Source organism: Mauremys reevesii, linkage group 2, assembly GCF_016161935.1.
Source record: "Mauremys reevesii isolate NIE-2019 linkage group 2, ASM1616193v1, whole genome shotgun sequence".
Taxonomy (NCBI): Eukaryota; Metazoa; Chordata; order Testudines; family Geoemydidae; genus Mauremys; species Mauremys reevesii.
Window position 1 is genome coordinate 146,699,643 of NC_052624.1, and position 19,520 is coordinate 146,719,162.

General features: G+C 50.0%; 1 protein-coding gene across 1 annotated transcript in view; it reads left to right on the forward strand.

Moving 5' to 3' along the window:
* Nucleotides 1-19,520, forward strand: part of NUDCD3 (NudC domain containing 3) — a 56,994-nt gene that overhangs the window by 18,264 nt on the left and 19,210 nt on the right. The window contains exon 3 of the mRNA XM_039524728.1: nt 15,104-15,236. Coding sequence (XP_039380662.1) covers nt 15,104-15,236 — 133 coding nt within the window. The remainder of the gene's footprint in view (nt 1-15,103; nt 15,237-19,520) is intronic.

The following is a 19,520-nucleotide window of genomic DNA, read 5'->3' on the forward strand; positions in this document are numbered from 1 at the left end:
GATTCCCAGTCGTGTTGGTGTGACACTGGCTATCTAAGTGATTGGAGAGGTTATACTAGAAAATAAAAGGGAGCTCACCTTTTTAAAGATGACTTGCACAGGAGGAGAAAGAGGAAGAATGACTCATTGCTTAGGGCCCTAGCCTAGGACTTGGCTTTAAGTTCTGTTCTGTGACCTTGGCCAAGTCATTTAGCAGCTCTGTGCCTCAGTTTCCCCATCTGTAAAATGGTGATGATGGCATTGCCCGGCCTCCCATTTCAGACTGTGATGCACTCAGATACTATGGAAAGGGGGCAAGCTTGGGACCACAGATAAGTAGCGTTTGTGCTTATGACGGACAAAGAAGCCCTGGAAGGGATTTTTCAAAACAGGTGTTTGAGTTGGTGTCCTTCCCACCCCTCACACACACACACTTTTTTGTTTTGTTTTCCTTGGTCCTGTTTAGGCTGGAAGACGCTCTGATGCAGGGGGCTAGTGAAATGATCAGAGCCAGTGAGAGTTGATAGCTGTGATGTGGGGAAGGGATTGATATTTGGACTGTTGAACACTTTGTACATCAGTGATTTCTAGACATTTTGTATTAAGGAAGCCTTTGCTAAACACCCAACACCTCTTCAGTGGAGGTGTTAAGAGCTCAGAATAAGCATCTCCTGTGCCTCCCAGTAGTTCTCCAGCTAAACTAGGGGAGATCAAACTTTACATTCCAGATATTTTGATGCTTTATAAAAAAGGGGGAAAATCCCTTCCAGGCCTTCTCTCCATTGTCAAGAAGCACAAAGGGCCCAAGCCCCATATTTTCAAAACCCCTTTGCAGCTTACAGGTAAGACATCTCTCCAGGAGGCTAAACTTTGTGTGTCTTTGTGTTTGACTGTTTTAGCTCCCCCTGGTGGACAGTAGGCTCAGGACAGCACAGGACTGCAACAGCCCTGTTCTGAAATTCAGTTTGCAGAGGCCTCATATTGGGTTCTGGGGATGGGCTGGGCGCAAGCCCCCCACTGCTGAAGGACCCTCCCCTAGCCTGTGGGGGGGGATCCACAAGGTCCAGGAACTCTTCCTGTGCCGTATTTGTTTCTAGGAAGGGCCCTAGCTGACCTTTAGCCATCTGCCCTTGAGCAACGGGCAGGCAAGGTCTGTGGGGAAAACGGTCCAAAAGTAGCTCTTCATCTCTCCTGAAATGTGTATTCTAGCACTCCTAGCATTGCAGATGGCTTCCTCTTTCCAAGGCGAGACTCTCTCCCTGGAGAGGCAGGAGAACCGTTTGCCTAGTTAACAATTATTTGCCTAAAGGGGCTCTTTAGGTAGCTTGAATGGCAGCTGAACAAATCCTTGCTGTAGAAGAGAGCAAAGCTGGTATCTAGAAAGTAAAGCCTCTTGGTGAGAGTTAAGGGGATTTCGGGTTGCGAAGGTGACTTGCATGTGGAAGTGATCTGAGTGGCTTGAACAGTGGCAGATCAGCTACCTCTGTGCTGGGATCTTCTGGTACAAGGCCCCCTTTAGAACCGCGTTTCCCAAATGATGGCTTCTGACTCCCAATCCACCAGTTGATCCCATGTGCTCCCATGCTCTCACTTCCCCTGGGTGGCAGGCAGCAGTGTGGGGAGTGGGGTCTGGGTGGCAACGGCAGGGACAGGCTGGTTTCGGACTGGTAGCCGTGTTTGTCTGTATCAGCAAAAAGAACGAGGAGTACTTGTGGCACCTTAGAGACTAACAAATTTCTTTGGGCATAAGCTTTCGTGGGTTAAAACCTACTTCATCGGATGCATGCAGTGGAAAATACAGTAGGAAGATGTATAGATAGATACACAGAGAACATGGAAAAAATGGGTGTTACCATACCAACTATAACAAGACTAATCAATTAAGGTGGGCTATTATCAGCAGGAGGAAAAAAAAACTTTTGTAGTGATAATCCGGATGGCCTATTTCCAACAGTTGACAAGAAGGTGTGAGTAACAGTAGGGGAAAAATTAGCATGGGGAAATATGTTTTACTTTGTGTAATGACCCATCCACTCCCAGTCTTTATTCAAGCCTAATTTAATGGTGTCCAGTTTGCAAATTAATTCCAGTTCTGCAGTTTCTCGTTGGAGTCTGGTTTGGAAGGTTTTTGTTGGAGCATTGCGACTTTGAGATCTGTGATTGAGTGACCAGGCTGTTTGCTCTCTAGCTCCGGCTGCTTCCTCCAGGCAGCAGCATGGATCCTGCTGTCACCCCCTTTGGGCAGCATGCAGCAGAGTCGGAGGTGGATTAGGGATTTATAGGGCCTGGGACAGAGCAAGTGGGAGGCCCTCCCTAGCCCTTTCACCTGCAGTTCCTTCCACCCTCACCCCCTGGTGCTCCTGCCAGGGAAATGGGGTCGGGGTGTGTGGCCTTGCCCTGCTCTGCCCACCTGGCGTTCCTGCTGGGGAGCGGGGCAAGCCCCCGACCCTGCTCCCTGGCGGGAGCGCTGGGTGGGTGGGGCGAAGGGGCACCCCAGTTGGCCATGGACCCCATTGGCCCAGTGGCTAATCTGCCACTGAGAAGAGTGGGGAGCCAGATCTGGGCAGCAGGAGCAGCATGGAGGAAGTGTTTGGAGCCAGGAGCTAGTGGACAGTTACCAGCCCGATGGCAATCGCAGCCTGGCTGTGGCCTAGCTGGGGCTGCGGAAGGGAGCAGGGGAGGGGAGCAACTTGTTAGAGGGCTGGGGTGGGGAGCAGGGGGGGAGTAGAGGTAATGGTGGGTCCCCAAACAGCCAGAGTGCCTTAGTAAGAAGGTTGGGAACCCCTGCTCTGGAGCACAGAGCTGGCCAGTCAGTTCAGGTAACGGGTTGCTTTGGGGTTAAGTCCCAAAGGTGGTTTGGCCAAGTTTTTAGAAGTATTTCCTTTGGGACAGAAATCAGACTTCCTGTTGAAAACACCACCTTTCCTGAGCTCAGTGAGTGGCATGCGAAGGAATCGCAAGAGGCAGAGACTAGCAAAGCCTGACTCAGAATCCTTCCTGTGCGTGCTGCCCCCTTACATCTGCTGTTCTTCCAAGCCTTTAGCCTGTCCCCCAGCACTTCGACTTGCTTGCTAGAGGGGAGATTTCAGCTGGCCTAGCAGCCTGGGGAAGGTGAGGCTGCAGAGCTGGTCTCGGCCTGGTGGAGGGCATGCGAGAAGCCAGAGCACTTAACTGTGCCATGGCGTCCAAGGGAAAGGCTGCACTGCCGTCCTGGCTGCTACTCAGAGGTGGACACGTAAGTGGCAGTTGGATTGTGAATGCAAAGGACTCCTTGCATCTGCATCCACCTATGCTCTGCTGGGTTCTGTCACCTTCCCTCTCCCTGAGCTAATTCCAGTCAGGTAACTTGTGTTCAGTAGATGGTCTAGCTCAGGGGTCGGCAACCTTTCAGAAGTGCTGTGCCGAGTCTTCATTTATTCACTCTAATGTAAGGTTTTGCGCGCCAGTAATGCATTTTAATGTTTTTAGAAGGTCTCTCTCTATAAGTCTATAATAGATAACTAAACTGTTAAGTATCTGAGGGATAGGCGTGTTAGTCTGGATCTGTAAAAGCAGCAGAGAGTCCTGTGGCACCTTATAGACTAACAGACGTATTGGAGCATGAGCTTTCATGGGTGAATACCCACTTCGTCGGATGCATGTAGTCACCCACAAAAGCTCATGCTCCAATACGTCTGTTAGTCTATAAGGTGCCACAGGACTCTGCTGCTTTAACTAGACTGTTGTTGTATGTAAAGTGAATAAGGCTTTTAAAATGTTTAAGAAGCTTCATTTAAAATTAAATTAAAATGCAGAGCCCCCTGGACCGGTGGCCAGGACCCGGGCAGTGTGAGTGCCACTGAAAATCAGCTCATGTGCCGCCTTCAGCACGTGTGCCATAGGTTGCCTACCCCTGCACTAGCCTTATTAGTACTTGGGGGACTGGGGCTGCTTGTGTTTCTGCGTCGCTCAGCAGATGTAGTCCAGGGCCTTTAGAAAAACTGCTCAGTCCAAACACTTGTTCGGAAAGACGCTGCAAAGGAGAAGTGCTGAAATGCCAGAGCGTGGCTGAGCATAACAAGCTCCAGTGCCTGCCCGAAATGAAAACAATCGGACTCATTGACATTTACGGAGAGGCCGCTGGACGTGCCAGCTCTGTGATGGATGCCCAGGTTGGCTGGCATCTGGAATCAGCACTGGTAAGTGTCTGACTTGCTGGCCAATAGTTGGCTGCCACCTCCGCAGGTCAGGCCAGGGCCAGAGCGGAGGGAGCATTTGCATTCAGGAGAGGGCTGCTGGGGAGGATCAAATTGGATCATCCAGAAACTTTATAAATAACAGGGCTGTTCTCCTGCCATTAAAAACTGCAACATCATTTAGTTCTAGTAACAGCTCAATTCCCTGACAGCCCCTAGCTAATGGGAGCAGAGCAATGTTATTTGCAAAGGCTTTAAACGAGCTGATTTTATTTAATGCCCCCCTAATCCATTGTCTGGGTTTGCTGCCTTTGCCACTTGCTTGGCTGCCAAGTGCCTTGCTTGAGCCAGGTGATGATGGCTATTAAATGACGCTAGGGTCTCACTGGCATCAGCTAGCATCTGAGAAGGACAATCATTGGGCTGAGGTGATGCCCCATCTCCCTCTACCTTCATGCGCAAGAATGATTAGACTGGTGCCTTTCCTCAATCCCTCGCCTTCCCTGGTGTGACTCGAAATAGTGGGAGTAGCTAGCCAGAGCATCCTTTTGCTGCGCTAGGGCTTTGTTGTGGGGAGGCATCAGCCCTGGTGAAAAGCTGCTGGTGCAAGGAGAGCAGCTGACTGCGTTTCCAAATGCTGGTCGAGGCAAGTGCTAGCTGGCACGAGCAATGGCTGCTGAGGCAGGGCTGGCAGTTATCAGATGAAAACATAGGCCCTCGCCCGAAAACATGACAGAACGGCAAGTCCACTCATTGCACGGGTTCTCTAACCCTGGCGCGCTGCACAGCACCTCAGGAAGTACAATTATCCTGCACTTGATGCACTCCAGGCCTGCTGCCTGCCAAAATGCTCATGTGCCAGCTGCAGCATCTCTTATAAAATCTGCCACCTCCTCCCTGATTCATCCCCTTGTCACAATTCAGTGTTTGTGAATTCACAGTTAATTACTTTGATGGACGCCTCTCGCTCTAGGCCACTGTCAGGGAGAAGCGGCCTTTATTTGACTGTCTAATCATTGAAATAAATGCTGGTCTGTTTGCGCATAGTGCATCTCTGAGGAATGCCACACTTGCTGCATCCTTATGTGATTAAGGGGTATGGATGCATCAGACATCATCTTCCTGCTAGCTTGTTACTTCAGTGTTGTCTAATGAAATTGTTTTGTGTTTAGCAAGGCTCTTGAGCTTGAGAAAAGCTTCACTTGTCAAAAAGGGCACAGGCTAGTGCTTAGGACACGGGACTAGCATCCCCCCCCCCAATCCCCCTGCCTCCGCCACACGCTTCTTGTGTGACCTGGAGCAGTACACTTCACCTCTCTCTGTTTCCTTATCTGTACCATAGGGATAGTCCCATATAATGGTGAGGCTTAAGTAATTGATTGTAAAGTAGGATGGGGGCCTGTTATGAAACTTACTGTCGATGGCAAAATGTTCATAGGATGTGAAAATTGTAATGCCCCCTCCATGTTCCTGAAAGGACTCAACAGATTTTTCTCAGCATTTCCCACCTTTTGACTAAGAACAATCAGAAATTTCATCCGCAGAGGAAACCATTGGAGAAAGCCAAGTGAGCGAACATAGTGTAAGCTAGACTTGATTGATGAAGACTAAATGCACTTAATGTTGACGACAAACCAGCAATCTGCTCTAAGCTCAGGCTCTTTCAGCCTTTTCTCTATTACCTCTGCTAGGAAAGTTCCTCACCCGTTGCAGGAGAGGCAGAAGAGCCACAATCCCGATGGCCTTCTCTTGGCCAGCACAGGTGTGGTTCTTGACACTCCAAAGGGTAGTGGAACTGACCTGATCAGGGCTGTCCATGTCTCAGCACACCGAATGAGAGCATCTTTCTCCATCCCAGCGTGGTGTCCCTGTCAGGCTGATTCCTGAGAGGATAGAGAGTGAGAAGTCTGGTGTTTGTGAGCAGGTGTCCCAAATCTGCCAGGAGAGGTCCAAACTGAGCTATCTGACGCCTCTCCATTAACCAGAACCCTGTGCCAGCGCTTAACAAGAAAGGTTGTGGAATCCTTGTCAATGAAGGTTTTTAAGCACGGGTTAGATCAGTGGTCCCCAACCTTTTTGGCTGGCGGACGCCGGCCGAAGGACCACTGCGGCGGTGGAGCACCTGCCGAAATGCTGCCAAATTTCGGCGGCATTTTGGCAGCAACGCCTCTTGATGACGCCGCTTGCCGTCGACAAGTGACCTCATCGAGGGGCATCCCCGCCGAAATTCGGGAGCGATGCCTCTCGATGACGTCACTTGTGGGCGACAAGCAGCGTCATCGAGAGGTGTTCCCGCCGAAATGCCGCTGAAATTTGGCGGCATTTCGGTGGGTGCTCTCCTGGGGGCCAGGACGCGGGCGCATTAAGATGCCTCCGCAGGCACCGCGTTGGGGACCACTGGGTTAGATGAACACCTGTCAGGGACAGTCTAGGTATAATTAATCCTGTCTTGTTGTGAGGGGGTGGACCAGATGACCTTTCTGTGATTGTATAATTTCATAGAGCCATTCCTGGAGCTTTAGTTTCCAAGAGTGGGGGATCTGTTGAGGTGGGAGTCTATCGAGAAGAAAATTCCTTCTCTGTGATTGTTGTGAGATGACTTCCCACTCCTACAGAGTTGAGAGTTCATTCCATCACTTTCTCTGTGTGGCAGTAATTTCACTGTCTGCTCTGGGAGGAGCTGCTGTGCTTGCATTCCACAGCAGGGACTGGCATGAAGCTTGCCCTTTAAGCTGGAATTCCTGTCTAAGGCCTGGGCAGAGTCGGGACCCTGTTTTGACTAGATCTGTAGAGCAGTGGTTCTCAAGCAGGGGCACACATACCCAGTGATGAGCTGCCAAAATATTAACAACCGGTTCCCTCCTCCTCACCCCATGAGGGGGTCATGCCCCCCCCCGGGGACTCCTGCCCCATCCAACCCCTCCATGTTCCTTGACAGCCCCCCCACCCCGGGACCCGTGCCCTATCCACCCCCCTTCCCTGTCCCCTGACTGCCCCTTGCCACCCCATCCAACCCCTTCTCTCATTCCTGATGGTACCCCGGGACCCCTACACCCCATCCAACCACCCCTTCTCTCTGTCCCCTGACTGTCCCTGGAATCCCTACCCCTAACTGCCCCCCACTGCCCATCCAACCCCTGCTCCTTTCTGACTGCCCCCCCCAGGACCCTTGCCCCCCATTCAATCCCCCTGTGCCCTGCCCTCTGACCACTCTGACACTAATCCACCCCCCAGCTCCCCTGCCCTCTTCCAACACCTGCTCCCTGCCCCCTTACCGCGCTGCCTGGAGGTGGGGGCCCAGCTGGGCTGGGGCTGGGACCGGAGCCACCCGGCCGACATCGGGGCCGGGGCAGCAGCCCGGCCGGACCGACCCGGGGGCGGGGCCGCGCTGCGCTGCCTGGCGAGGTCGCAGCTGGACCCGGGAGGCAGGAGCCGCGCCGCCCGGCCCCAGGGTCCGGCTGCGACCTGGCCGGGCGGCGCAGCGCCTGGAGCCCTCCTCCCACTGGCGCCCCCACCTCCTGGCCCCAGCTCATCTGGTGGAAGCCTTCTCAGCCCTCCCAGGCTTCCCGCGCGAACAGCTGATTCGCGGGAAGCTGGGGAGGGGGAGGAGAAGCAGGAGGAGCTTCAGAAGAGGAGGCAGAGGCGGAGTAAGGTGAGCTGGGCCCGGGGAAAGGGTAGAGAGCTGCTAGAGCTTTTGTTAAATTTAAAAGCCCTTTTGGAACTAGTTGTCCCTCCAGGAACAACCGGTTCTAAACGGGCTTCTAAATTTAACAACCGGTTCTCGGGAACCGGTGCGAACCGGCTGCAGCTCACCTCTGCACGTACGAGATGTTCCAGGGGGTACATCAACTCATCTAGATATTTGTATGTAGCCTATTTTACAACAGGCTACAGAAAAAGCACTCGCGAAGTCACTACAAACTCAAATTTCATACAAACAGTGACTTGTTTATACTGTTCTATATATCATACACTGAAATAGCAGTACAGTATTTATATTCCAATTGATTACTTTCTCATTGCTACCATATAATTATAAAATTAAACAGTTTGTCAGTAATAGTGTGGCTGGGACACTTTTGTATTTTTATGGCTGATTCTATAAGCAAGTCGTTCTTAAGTGAGGTGACACTTGGAAGTACACAAGACAAATCAGGCTCCTGAAAGGGGGACAGTCATCTGGAAAGATTGAGAGCCACTAGTCTAAAGAACAACAGTTACAGGTAAGTAAGTCTCCTCCCTTTTTCCCTTGAGTGGCCAGCACTTGGAGTTGGATGGTCAGTTGACCTCCAGGTCTAGGTGGGAGTGGATCTAGGCATCGGTATTAATGACCGCATAGACGTGTGTTGCAGTCCATAGGAACGGAAAACAGATTTGCTGCTTCTTGGCAGTGCATTGTTAAAGGTTTCACCTCCCCCAAAATGACACATTGCGAGCAAAAATAGAGCAAGACAGAACACACAGACCCACCCACACCATCCCCACCACCAGGCAGCCAAGTGCAATCAATACCAAACCCTTTATTTTAAAGCTGATGCTTTTTCACCCTCCCTCTACTCAACCCCACTGCCATCTGCTGCCAGCCACTGCTAGTGTTCCTGTGCCCTAGTGCACTGACCAGCACAGCAGGGGGTGCTAGTCATTGACAGTTTTCTGCCTGGAGACCAACTGCAGATGTTCCTGAGCTGGCTCCAAGAATACCCTGTCCCCTGGGAGATAATCAGTGGGAGGGACTGTTGTTTTTGCTGTGTGATGGCAGGAAAGGCTCTCTCTGGAGGTGGGGCTGGTGCTACTTGGTGGCCCTGTTGAAGCAAGACTGTTTTCCCATGAGCACGTCCAAGTCTCAGCATGGCAGGAGGCAATAATGGAAGAAGCTGCCTTAAGAGTCCTCTCTGCCCTGGTCACTTTGAAATGATGCAGCCGTCCCAGTATTTCTGAGGAGAGGGGATCAGCTGTTTTCTAGCCTATCTTCCCACTCCAGTTAAGATGCTCTAGCCAGTTACCTTATGCTGCTAACACAAAGGATCATATAAACCAAGCAGGGCCAGACGAGGGCGGTGTTTGGATGGGAGGCCTCTGTGGGAAACCCAGGTTGCTGCAGGAAATGGTGTTGGTGAGTCAGTGAATGGTGCCGTTTCTTCTGGGTCAGTACTGAACCCAGTGCCCTCCTGTGGTGTTAGCAGGAGCTGTGTTCAAAATTGAGGTCCTGACCACTTCTTTCATTAAAGAGCCTCTGTTACCCCTGCACAAGGTTAGGGTGTTAACCCTACTGCCTTGGTAAGTTTCCACTTGTGTAGTTCCATCCTGCCTCTCTAAATCACCCATTTTTTAATGTCCTGGCCCAAATTCTGTGCACTGTTGCTATGCCTTGAAAGACAGCCACCCTACTCCACCCAGAAGTGGGTTCACAGATCTCTTACCTGCATTTTGAGGCTGAAAGATTCTGTGGAAAGACAAAACATTACCTAGTTTGGAGAAGTAATTAGACACTGATGATGGAACTCTGTTCTTCCTACCGCTACCTGTGTTGCAGCCTTGCTGAGAGGGCTTTAGACATCTGGGGAGAGGACTGGAAAGTGGCTTTGGACAGGATTGCTGCTAACTTCCACTTGCCCTGTTAGATGGGAGCAGAGGAAGGAAAGGGTCATTCTTTGCATTACCTCAATCTGTAGCATCCTTGTTATGTGAGTCTCTCTAGGAGGCAGCATGGCTTGGTGGCATGAATAGGAGGGGCTTTGGGCATGTCACCCTGCCTCAGTTTCCCCATCTGTAAATAGTGGGTAATACTGGTTTACTTCCTAGGGCTGTTGTGAGGCCCAACTCATGGCTGGGCTGCGAAAGTGTGCTCCAGCCAGCCCTAGGTGAGCACTACGTGTCAAGATGACTTCCTTCCTCGGGGCGGTTTGGCTCCAGCACAGTAGCTGTGTTTTAATAAATTGAGATATACCCATCTCATAGAGCTGGAAGGGACCCTGAAGGGTCATCGAGTCCAGCCCCCTACCTTCACTAGCAGGACCAAGTACTGATTTTGCCCCAGATCCCTAACTGGCCCCCTCAAGGATTGAACTCACAACCCTGGGTTTAGCAGGGCAATGCTCAAACCACTGAGCTATCCCTCCCCCCAATGTTTTGATGAGCTGCAGCGTGTTTGCACAGTTTTCCCAGCAGAGACCGACAGCCTGTTCTTTCCAGGCCTCGCAAGCCCTTGTTAAGACTGACCTTTGCTGCGGGAGGGTGACCTCTGAGCACTCTCCTTCTCATCTGCCTTGCAAAGTGGCTGCTGCAATTAGAAATGCAGAGCGGCCCTTTAAAAAGCAAACCGCCTTGTCATGCAGGTTGGGGTGCAGAAACAGAATGTGCTAAGTGGAAAGAGAAATGGAGCGGCTGGAGGTTTCCTGACAGCACCAGTTATACAGGGAAGTCATTCTGAAGCCCCTGCTTGTAGATTAAAATGTGATGTGAGCTTTAACTGACCCAGTAAACTCTCCTACAATACAGTCATGAATAGCTATTCCTCCAGCTTCAGTTTGTGAAATAAAAATCCCAGCCTGCCTTTTGCTAGCTGGTAGGAAGCCCCAGACGTTGATGCAGTAATTCTCCTGATGGCCCATCTTTCTGATGTTGCCCTCTTTGGTTTGGTGTATGTTATTTAAATGACAATAATACAATTGTATTTTGTGAGCTACCTGAGTCCCCAAGTAGATACCCTGAGAGGTTGAAGGGGGAAAGCTGATTAGAATGAAACAGGACTGTGGTCCCATTACTTACACGGCCATATGGAATTCGGGTGAAAAGGGTGTGCCGTCTTTGGCTTTTTTCTGATGGATAACGGAAACCTGGAATGTTTGTTTGCCTTTCTGCTTTTATTTTAGGAATATCAGGCCCATCAAATTGTCTCTTTCCTGTTTTTATGGGATGACTCTGTGGAGGACCAGAGCACTGGAGCAGCGGCTTTCTCAGCCCTTAGTTGGAGTGGAGGTGTTTGCATGTTTCACAGAGAACTTTTTCTGCCCACTATTTAAGGGTTTGAGTTAAATAGGCACTAACCAAAAAGACCCTCTCCTAATTTGAAATTGCCTGACCCTTTCTCAATAGCTCTTGTAATGTCCTCATTCCACCAGCTCTCCAGCCCTCACCCTTCAGCAAAGCCAGATAAATTGAGACCTGATTATTTCTGCTGGAAACAAGCAAGCAGGACCCCTACTTTTTTTTTTTTTAAACTGCCTCGCCACCCCCACCCCCCCCGGCTGCCTTTATACTTTATACTTCAGTATTACTTCCAATGCAATTCCTGCCCTTTATAAAAAAGCATTGAGACTGGAGGAATTGATTTGGGTAATGCAGAGCCTGACTCTGGATATGGGGGATCACCCTGCAGATTGGTGACTTATTACAAAAGGGATTGATTTGATGAATAACCACTGCTGTTTTCAGTAACCCTTAAGCAGTGCACTAGGTCTCTTCCCTCATGAGTGGATGAGAAACATGAGTGTCTCTATATACCTCAGGTACTTCTATAACCACCCGTTGACATAGTATCTTGAGCCCCTCGTGCTCGTTAATGCAGATGGAGACCTGAGGCCCAGACAGGCTAAGTGACTTGCCCAAGGTCTTGTGGGAAGTGTGTGGCAGAGCAGAGGAATTGAACCTGGCTCTCCAACAGCCCAAGCTAGCATCCTGACCTCTTGACCATCCTTCCTCTCCCCCTGAAGCATGTGGGTGTATGGGGTAACCATAAAGTGCTTTTTCAGACAGTTCTGTTGAGGCATTCTGCTTGCATGGCAACATGACAGTTCAGAGTCGCATCTGTAGCAGTAGCTGCTGCTGACACCAGGACCCTGAGTTGGAATTGATTTTTGTTTTATTCACGCTGTGCAGGTATCTGAAGTGATCACGTGGCTTGGAAATCATTAACCAGTTTGCTCTCCCGAGATGACTCTGCCGGTCGTGGGCGAGGGTGTTGAGGGGGCGTCTGAAATCTTCCCCTGCGCTTTCATTTTCTATTTGTCCCCCAGTGCTTTCGGTTCCTGAAATCTGTAGGTGGTTTTGGAAGCTGGCAGCTGGAACCAACCAGCAAGAATGCTGGTTCTCTGCTGCCATGCCAACTCCGTCTCCATGGAAATGGAGGCCCAATGGGCGAACACCAGGCAAATCAAACTTTGTCAAAGTGTTTCAATACCCTCCTTAAATCTCTGCTCTGGTCCATTTCCACAGGGACAGGACATAGCAACTAGCAGCTGAGCTTGCAGAGCTCAGACCCCTCAGCTGCTGCCTTGTGTGCACCTCTTGGACCTGGTGCTCTCGTTTGTTAATTTCAGCAAGCAGTTTCAAAACCACCTACAAAAAAGAGGGTTTAATAAGACTGGTAAAATCTTATTTTTACCTCTTGAATTCTTTTTTTCTTTTTTTTTTTTAAAAACCTAATTTAATTAAAATCTGTGTCTCTTATATAATCTTCAGCATGCAGTTCTGCTGGAAACCACCCACACTTGGTTGGTAGAAGGCCTAGCAGTGCGTGGGTGCTTGCATGGGAGATAGGTCCCTTGGGTGGGCCGTCTTGTGGGCCTGTTACATTACCTGTTACATAACTCACTGCAGCCCTTGTTTATATTAATCAAGATTGAAGACTAGGTACGTGTCAAAACATTTTAAAATAACTCAGACTTTTGTTAGCGCTGCAGCTATGTTTAGAAACGATTTTTAAAAAAACAACCCTTCCAGTGAGATTAAAATGAAAGCGATTTTAGTCTGACAGTGATTTAAAGGGACGTTTACAAGTTAGGAATCACATTTCCAGCTGGAAATTCTATGGATTACTGTTATAAATACCTCCATAAGATTCCTATGGCTATGAAAACAATCATTGGTTTTTTTTCTTTAGTGTGTTCCCCTTATGCACTGGCAACTGTTTTGCTGGAGTTATTTTCACTGTTTTGTTGGTCAATTACACGTCCTGTCTTATGCTCTAGCTGATCTCACCGCTGTGTGACCAGTCCCTCCCGTGCCTGCTCTGCTTTTGACTGGGGTAGAGGGCCTTGCAAAAGGATGTTCACCAGTAATAACAGCTACAAAACTGAAATGGAGAAGTCGGCAAACAGGCCTGTGCCCAGAGAGGAAGGAGAGGCAAGGTGCGTTCAAGCATATTTGGTGCTGCCACTCTTCCCTGCTCGATAGACCCTTGCAGATATCACAGGGGAGCAGAAAACACCTTTTGCAAATCAACATTTTATAAAGGAATTTAGGTAAATAATTGTTTCCGCATTGTTTAAAAGGGTCTCATTAGAATCTTGAATTGTTTAAATTGTCAGTAGGAATTTTTTAAATGTACCGGTGTCCATTTAGACAGGTAATCCTGAGCTACAGGTCCCAAAATGCTCCTTTACTGCACCAGTTCTTTAAAAAACCACCACACAACAAAACTGTTAGGTCAGACTGTGACAACTCTTCAAGCGTCTTACTAGGCAAATCTTGCTGTTGTCTCTATATTAGAAACACATCAGAGTCAAGGCACTTAACATTTGTTTCCTGAACACTAATTTCCTCATATGGCAGTTAGCTTTAGGGTTGGTTGTTCTTGTTAAGGTGAATGCAAAAGAAAAATAAGACCTGAATGTAGTCCAGGTTCTGATGCCGAAGCTCCTGTCTGTCTAACCAGGCTTGGGGGTGGGCTGGGGGGAATCGGGTAACCCAGATTCCATTAATCTTAAAAATCCTCTTTCTCTCTCTGTGGAATTCTCCTCCTGGTACTTCCTGGCTCAGCAAAATGATCTCGGAACGCAAGAGCGCAAATACCAGGTGCCTTTTTTACAATCTATGGCATTAATTATGTCAGAGTGAAGCATTCTGGGATATCTTCACTTAGCCCAGGAAAACCAGCAACCAATGTTAAAAAGTTAGTCAAAGTTGGTGCATGGGGTCTCTGCACTAGATTCTGGGTGGGCTTCCCTCATTCTTCCCTTTTATTTTGCAGTTCCCCTTTGAGTAACACAGAGGAGAAATGTTTAAAGGGGCGAGACTGTAGTCATGTTTTGAGGGAGGGGGTCTAGCTGTAGACCCCATCAGCCACGCATTGGCTATACCCCACCTTCTCTTTCCAGCTGTTCTCATACTGCCCAGTCTACTTCCTTCTCGCCAGCTACCTCTGTGAGCACCTCTCTCTAGTCTGGCCAGGGCAGGCCGGTAGGCTGTGTGGACATGGTGGCTGCTTCTGTACCACTCCGTAGAGTGGCGGCAGGTCAGGAAGGCTATGCTAAAGGACAGCAGCCTGTGTCCACCATTGTGGTGTCTCCCTTGGCGCTGGATTCGTCCAGTTCAGCACCTTGTAAGTAGCCAAAGGAAATCTGAATATTCCTTAGAAAAATCCCAGTTTGCCTCCGTTCACCAGTTCCTCTCTCCTCACTGGGTTGTCATGTTTCCACGTGTGCTGAGGTCACTGGGTCAGGCTAGACATGCCTTGGCTGGTAATAGTCTTTGTCTGGAGGCCACACGGAGGTTGGAGACCGAGGGGCTCGGCGTACCTAGATGCACTGCGTGCTGATCCCTTTGCACATATACAGTCATTCCTTCCTAGGTTGGCCATGGGAGTTTCTGCTGCAAACACAAGTGGGGAAGGCACTGGTGTTGGAGCCATTGAGTCTACCTGGGCCGTTAATAAGCAGCAAACTGGCAAGGCAGGTGACACCCCTCTCTCCGCACAAGGGGTGCTGGGGCTGGGGGAAGACCTGGGGAAGCCTGGAGCAGTTTAAAACCTGTTCCCTTAGCAGGTGTCCCCAGCGAAGAGTGGGCAGCAGAGTGCCTGTCAAGTCGCTCCTCGGTGCACCTTGCTCTGCCTCCAGGTAGCTGATTACAGGCACGGCACTCTCCATCTGCCTCGCCCAGCGTGTCCTGGTGTTTCCCGCTCTCCGCGTGCCGAGCCACTTGACACCTGGCATCTTGCTCTTTCCCCTCAGGAAGCAGGAGCAGTTCCAGACCAACCCTGACAGTTACAATGGAGCCGTGCGAGAGAACTACGCCTGGTCCCAGGACTACAGCGACCTGGAGATTAAAGTGCCGGTGCCCAAGCACATCGTGAAAGGCAGGCAGGTAATGAGCGCCCGTGCTGTCAGCCTGTGACGGGTGACGAGCTCCCCATCGCCCCAGCCTGCCAGTGTGTTGCTTCTTAGCAGCTCTAATTGCCTGCAAAGCGATGCTGAACTGTGATGGAGCAGGCGTGCGCATGCTAGGGGGTGCCCCGAACTTGCCCACTGGAGGCCATGCCTGATTCCCTTGCAGTGCAGCAGAATGCAGCTGCCTCCTTTCATGCAGGCCTGTGGAGACGCTGATTCCCTGACGGGATCAGCTCACCCTACCCCTGCAGACCCCAGACGCTGCCTCAGCTTCCCGGGAGGAATACAATGACACATTTCCTTTCTTCTCCACTCCCCCTTGCTTGAAACCCAGATGCTGCCTCTGAGTGGCTACATCTCTCTCTCACTCACTCACTCCAAACTGGTGTAATCAAAGGCCAGGTCATCTCGCACGAGGTCCTGTTTCTCTCAGACTGCCCCGGGGCTCGCTGCTCTGTAGCTTTATTTTGTGCTGCTGGAAGAGAGCTGCCTGCAAGGTGGATTCAAAGAAGTGCAGCTCGTGTGACTACAGCTGAGGCATGCAGCAGAGTGGCCTGTTTCATTTCACCCCAGACTGCTTTCCTTGGACTCACAAGGGAATGGGAGCTGGTTTTAGTGAATGAGGCAGATCCCTTTGACCATCCGATTCCCCTCCCCTGCTCTCCCCACACGTGTGGGGAAGCCCTGCCTTTTTGAATGTGAGTTGATCTGACAATATTGTCAGGTGGGTGGGTGGAGGGTTGTTTTTTTTTTTTTTCCTGGCAGAGACCCATTGGCAAGTGACCTGCAGGAAAATCTACAGGTAGCTGGAGCTGCCCTTCCTCCTCCACGTTTCCTGCCTTGTGCACATCTCATTGCTGGACTGGACCATGGGTTTGGGGTAGCTAATGTAAATTACACCCCTCTTTGGTTTGTTCCCACTCTGTTATCTTATTGGTGGGGGTGGGTTCAGGGAGGGGTATGCAGACAGATTGGCTGTTAGAGCCAAAGGTTTATTTTTACTTTCTGTTGTCCTGGAAGCCTTTAAAGAGGCCCACACGGACTTTGTATTTTTCCATTTGGGAAATACGTTTTTTTCCCGCTTCCCCTCTGTTTTCAGGGCAGCTGAAATGAGCACAGTCGGTTTTGTTCACCAACTTCAACCTACATAGCTCTGTATCCGAAATAGCTTTGTTTGTGCATCAACATAATTGACAGTGGCAGCACAGACTTAGGGAGCATGTAGTTAACTGCTGCTGCAGGGCCAGCAGGGGGCGCCCAAGACACCCTTTTTCTATAGGGTCTATAAAATGAAAACAGAACCATTTCTTGCTAGGTCTGAGAAAACAAAACCTGCTTCTGCCTTGTTTTGCAGTGAGGGGCTTTTCCTCTTCGGGAACAGCCTTCAGGCCGGTGAAGTTCTGGGCCTGACTTGAAAGCACAGTGCTGTCTGCATACAGTGCCAGCTCGAAGGAGCAGGATCCTCGCGTGGGAGGTCCTGCACTCTGGTACTGCATGGGTGCACTGCAGAACCACCCTTCATTCTGGTGGTGCTGGATCCTCCAACCCCCTTTTGCATCATGAGCCGAAGGCCGCTGGCAGCTAGAGAAGGGCAGGAGAGCGAGAGAGGAAAGGGTCAGTGTTCACTCTGCTTAGAAGAAAGAGGGGCAGAAATAAACCTCTGGCTTGTCATTCTTTTCTTTGTCTTTTTCCCTCCTTTCCTTTTAATGAGCATCCCAGCATGACCTTGGGGGTGACCCTGCTGTCCCTGGCAGCAGAGTTTGATGGCTGATGTAGTCACTTCATGTTATTTTTTAGCTCCGTTTACATTACTTCTCCTTTCCCTGCATGCAAATACATTTGCCAGATGTCAGCCCGATTCCACTGCAGAGACTAATCTTGGTAATCAGGAAACTGAACTGGCTTAAAGATGGTCTGTCTCTCCCAGAGCTGGTTGGCTAGATTGTGATTAGGAAAGCCCAACGCGACCTGCTCACAGATGCTCCCGTCTTGTGCCATGTTCTCTTCAGATCTCATAAACTAAGCAGGATCGAGGTGGATGGGAGACCACCTAGGGTCTGTAAGAGTGGTGTTGGTGACTTGTTAGGGGTGGTCTTCCCTGTGAGTTGTTTGAGTCAATTCCCCACCACAATGCAGGAGGTGCTGTGTGGCTGAAGGAGCTGTCTTTTAAATGAGGTGTAAAATTGAGCTCCCGATGACTGCTGTTCCTTAGCGTTCCCAAGGCACTTATTGCAAGGGTCAAGGTGTAAGCGTCCTATCCAGATTCCACCTCCTCTTTTTCCTCTCCAAACACCCCTGCAGTTTCAACTGGATTTGAGCTCCCTTCATTTATTGTCCTACACTATTGTGTAGTGATGCCACATGCTGTTAAACAGCTGGCCTGGCCCACCGCAGAAGTGGCTGCATTTCAGTGGTGAGTCAAGTAATCTCTGTTTTCGCCCTCATCTACCCCATGGAGGGACTGAATCTGAATGAACGTTTCCAAGTGTTCTGTCGCTTTCGGAAGAGGCTATAGTTTACGGCACTCGGGCCTGGATGGAGTTGTACTCATGTGGGTAGCTGTTCTACAAGCTTTCCCACAGCACTGTGCCGAGGTTTAGATGGGAGGAAGGAGTTCTTACTTCTGCACGGGAGAATATGCCTGGCTGGCCTGCTGCACAGCCCTACGATTTCACATTTCTCCTCGCCAATAGCATTGGCAAGGCGGCATGTGTGTGACCACAAGTATGGCCCTCTGCTGCAGGAAAGGGTGTCCTGGGGATAGGCAGGATTAAGAAGGGATTGGCTGGGGAAGAGAAACAGGAAGTGATGCCATTCGTGTCTTTTCATCCAGTCTTGCCCCTCCACCCCTACCCCCTGGCGCAGAAACTGCAGATCTTTCTAACCTGCAGCATCGCCACATTCCCTGCTGTGGGCAAAGGCCCTGGGAGCATTGGAGTGAGGCCACCACTCTGCGAGCTGTGTGGCTGTGAGCTAAGCTGTGGCTGACCCCGGCTGTTGAGAGGAGACAGTAACATCTGAATCATCAGTCGTGGGTTTCTAGCATGCACTTCCCTTGTCAGGCGAACACTGTAGCGAAGGGGTTCACGCGCGTGGTAATGTCACCCTCTTTTCCATCTATCCAGTGTCATGGAAGCAACTACATAGCTAAGGTTGCAGCTGAGTTTTCATTTAAACCAGATCTTGACCTGCTCTAAAAGCCACAAAACCTTCCATATCTCTGTCAAAATTGATAGGCTAGGTCAGGGGTCAAAGTAGAATTTTTCTACCAAATTTGAAAGTAAATGGACATAGGATTTGTGAATGGCGGCATCTTGCAAACTGGAAGGGTTCGCCCATGTTCTATAAATAAGCTTACTCTTTTCCTACTTGGTAGCAAAAAAAACAAAGTAAAGTGAGATTAAAATGCACTTCACTGGGCTTTCTTGGCTGTGAACTAGTGCCCAGCACCAAAGATGATTTAAAATCTCATTTTAAACATGATTAACTTTTGATTTAGGACGGTTGCTATGGCATTTTGGCTCAGGCAAGCTTAAATTTAGCTGTCCCTGGACTGTCCCTAGAGGAGCAGCAGCAGGAGATTGGGAAGGTAGAGGTTCCTCTCTCTCACAGTGAACTCTGATTGCGTGTAACCCCCCCCCCCCCCCCATCACATTAGTATGAGTGCCTCCCCAGAACTTGAACATTGAAATAACGACAACAATCTTTCTTCCTTCCCAGCCTGTAGGAGAAATAGCTGGATTAGTTCATAGGTTTTTTGCTTGCTTGCTTGCTTGGTGTGGATGTGTGTGGGTGTATTTCTGTGTGAAGAAATTATTGGGGCTGAAAGCGACACGGAAGAGCTGAGTTCTGAACTCAGCAAGGCCCACAGTCATTCTGCTCTCTTGTGGGAGTTGGTTTCATAGTCTAGGTGCAGCTCCGGTGAAAGTTCTGTCTCCTGCACCCTTGGGTCCCAACTTCCGTGAGTCCAGTGGAATGGAGTTGTCATGGGAAGTTGTGGTGATGGGGGGAGAGGCAGCTAGGGCAATCCAATGGGGGACTTTGAGCATCAGGGACAGAGACCTTGAATCGCTCTCTATATTTAATGGGGCGCAACTGCAGAGAGTGGAGCCGGGAGGTGATGAGATCACGGTGACCTGAATTGCGAAGCAGACTGGTTGCTGTGTTCGTTGGAGCTTCCTCAGGCCATGTGGCTTCATTCTGGATATGAATTGCAGTCATCAAGCCTAGAAGTCTCCAAATGCATGAGTCACTGTGGCCA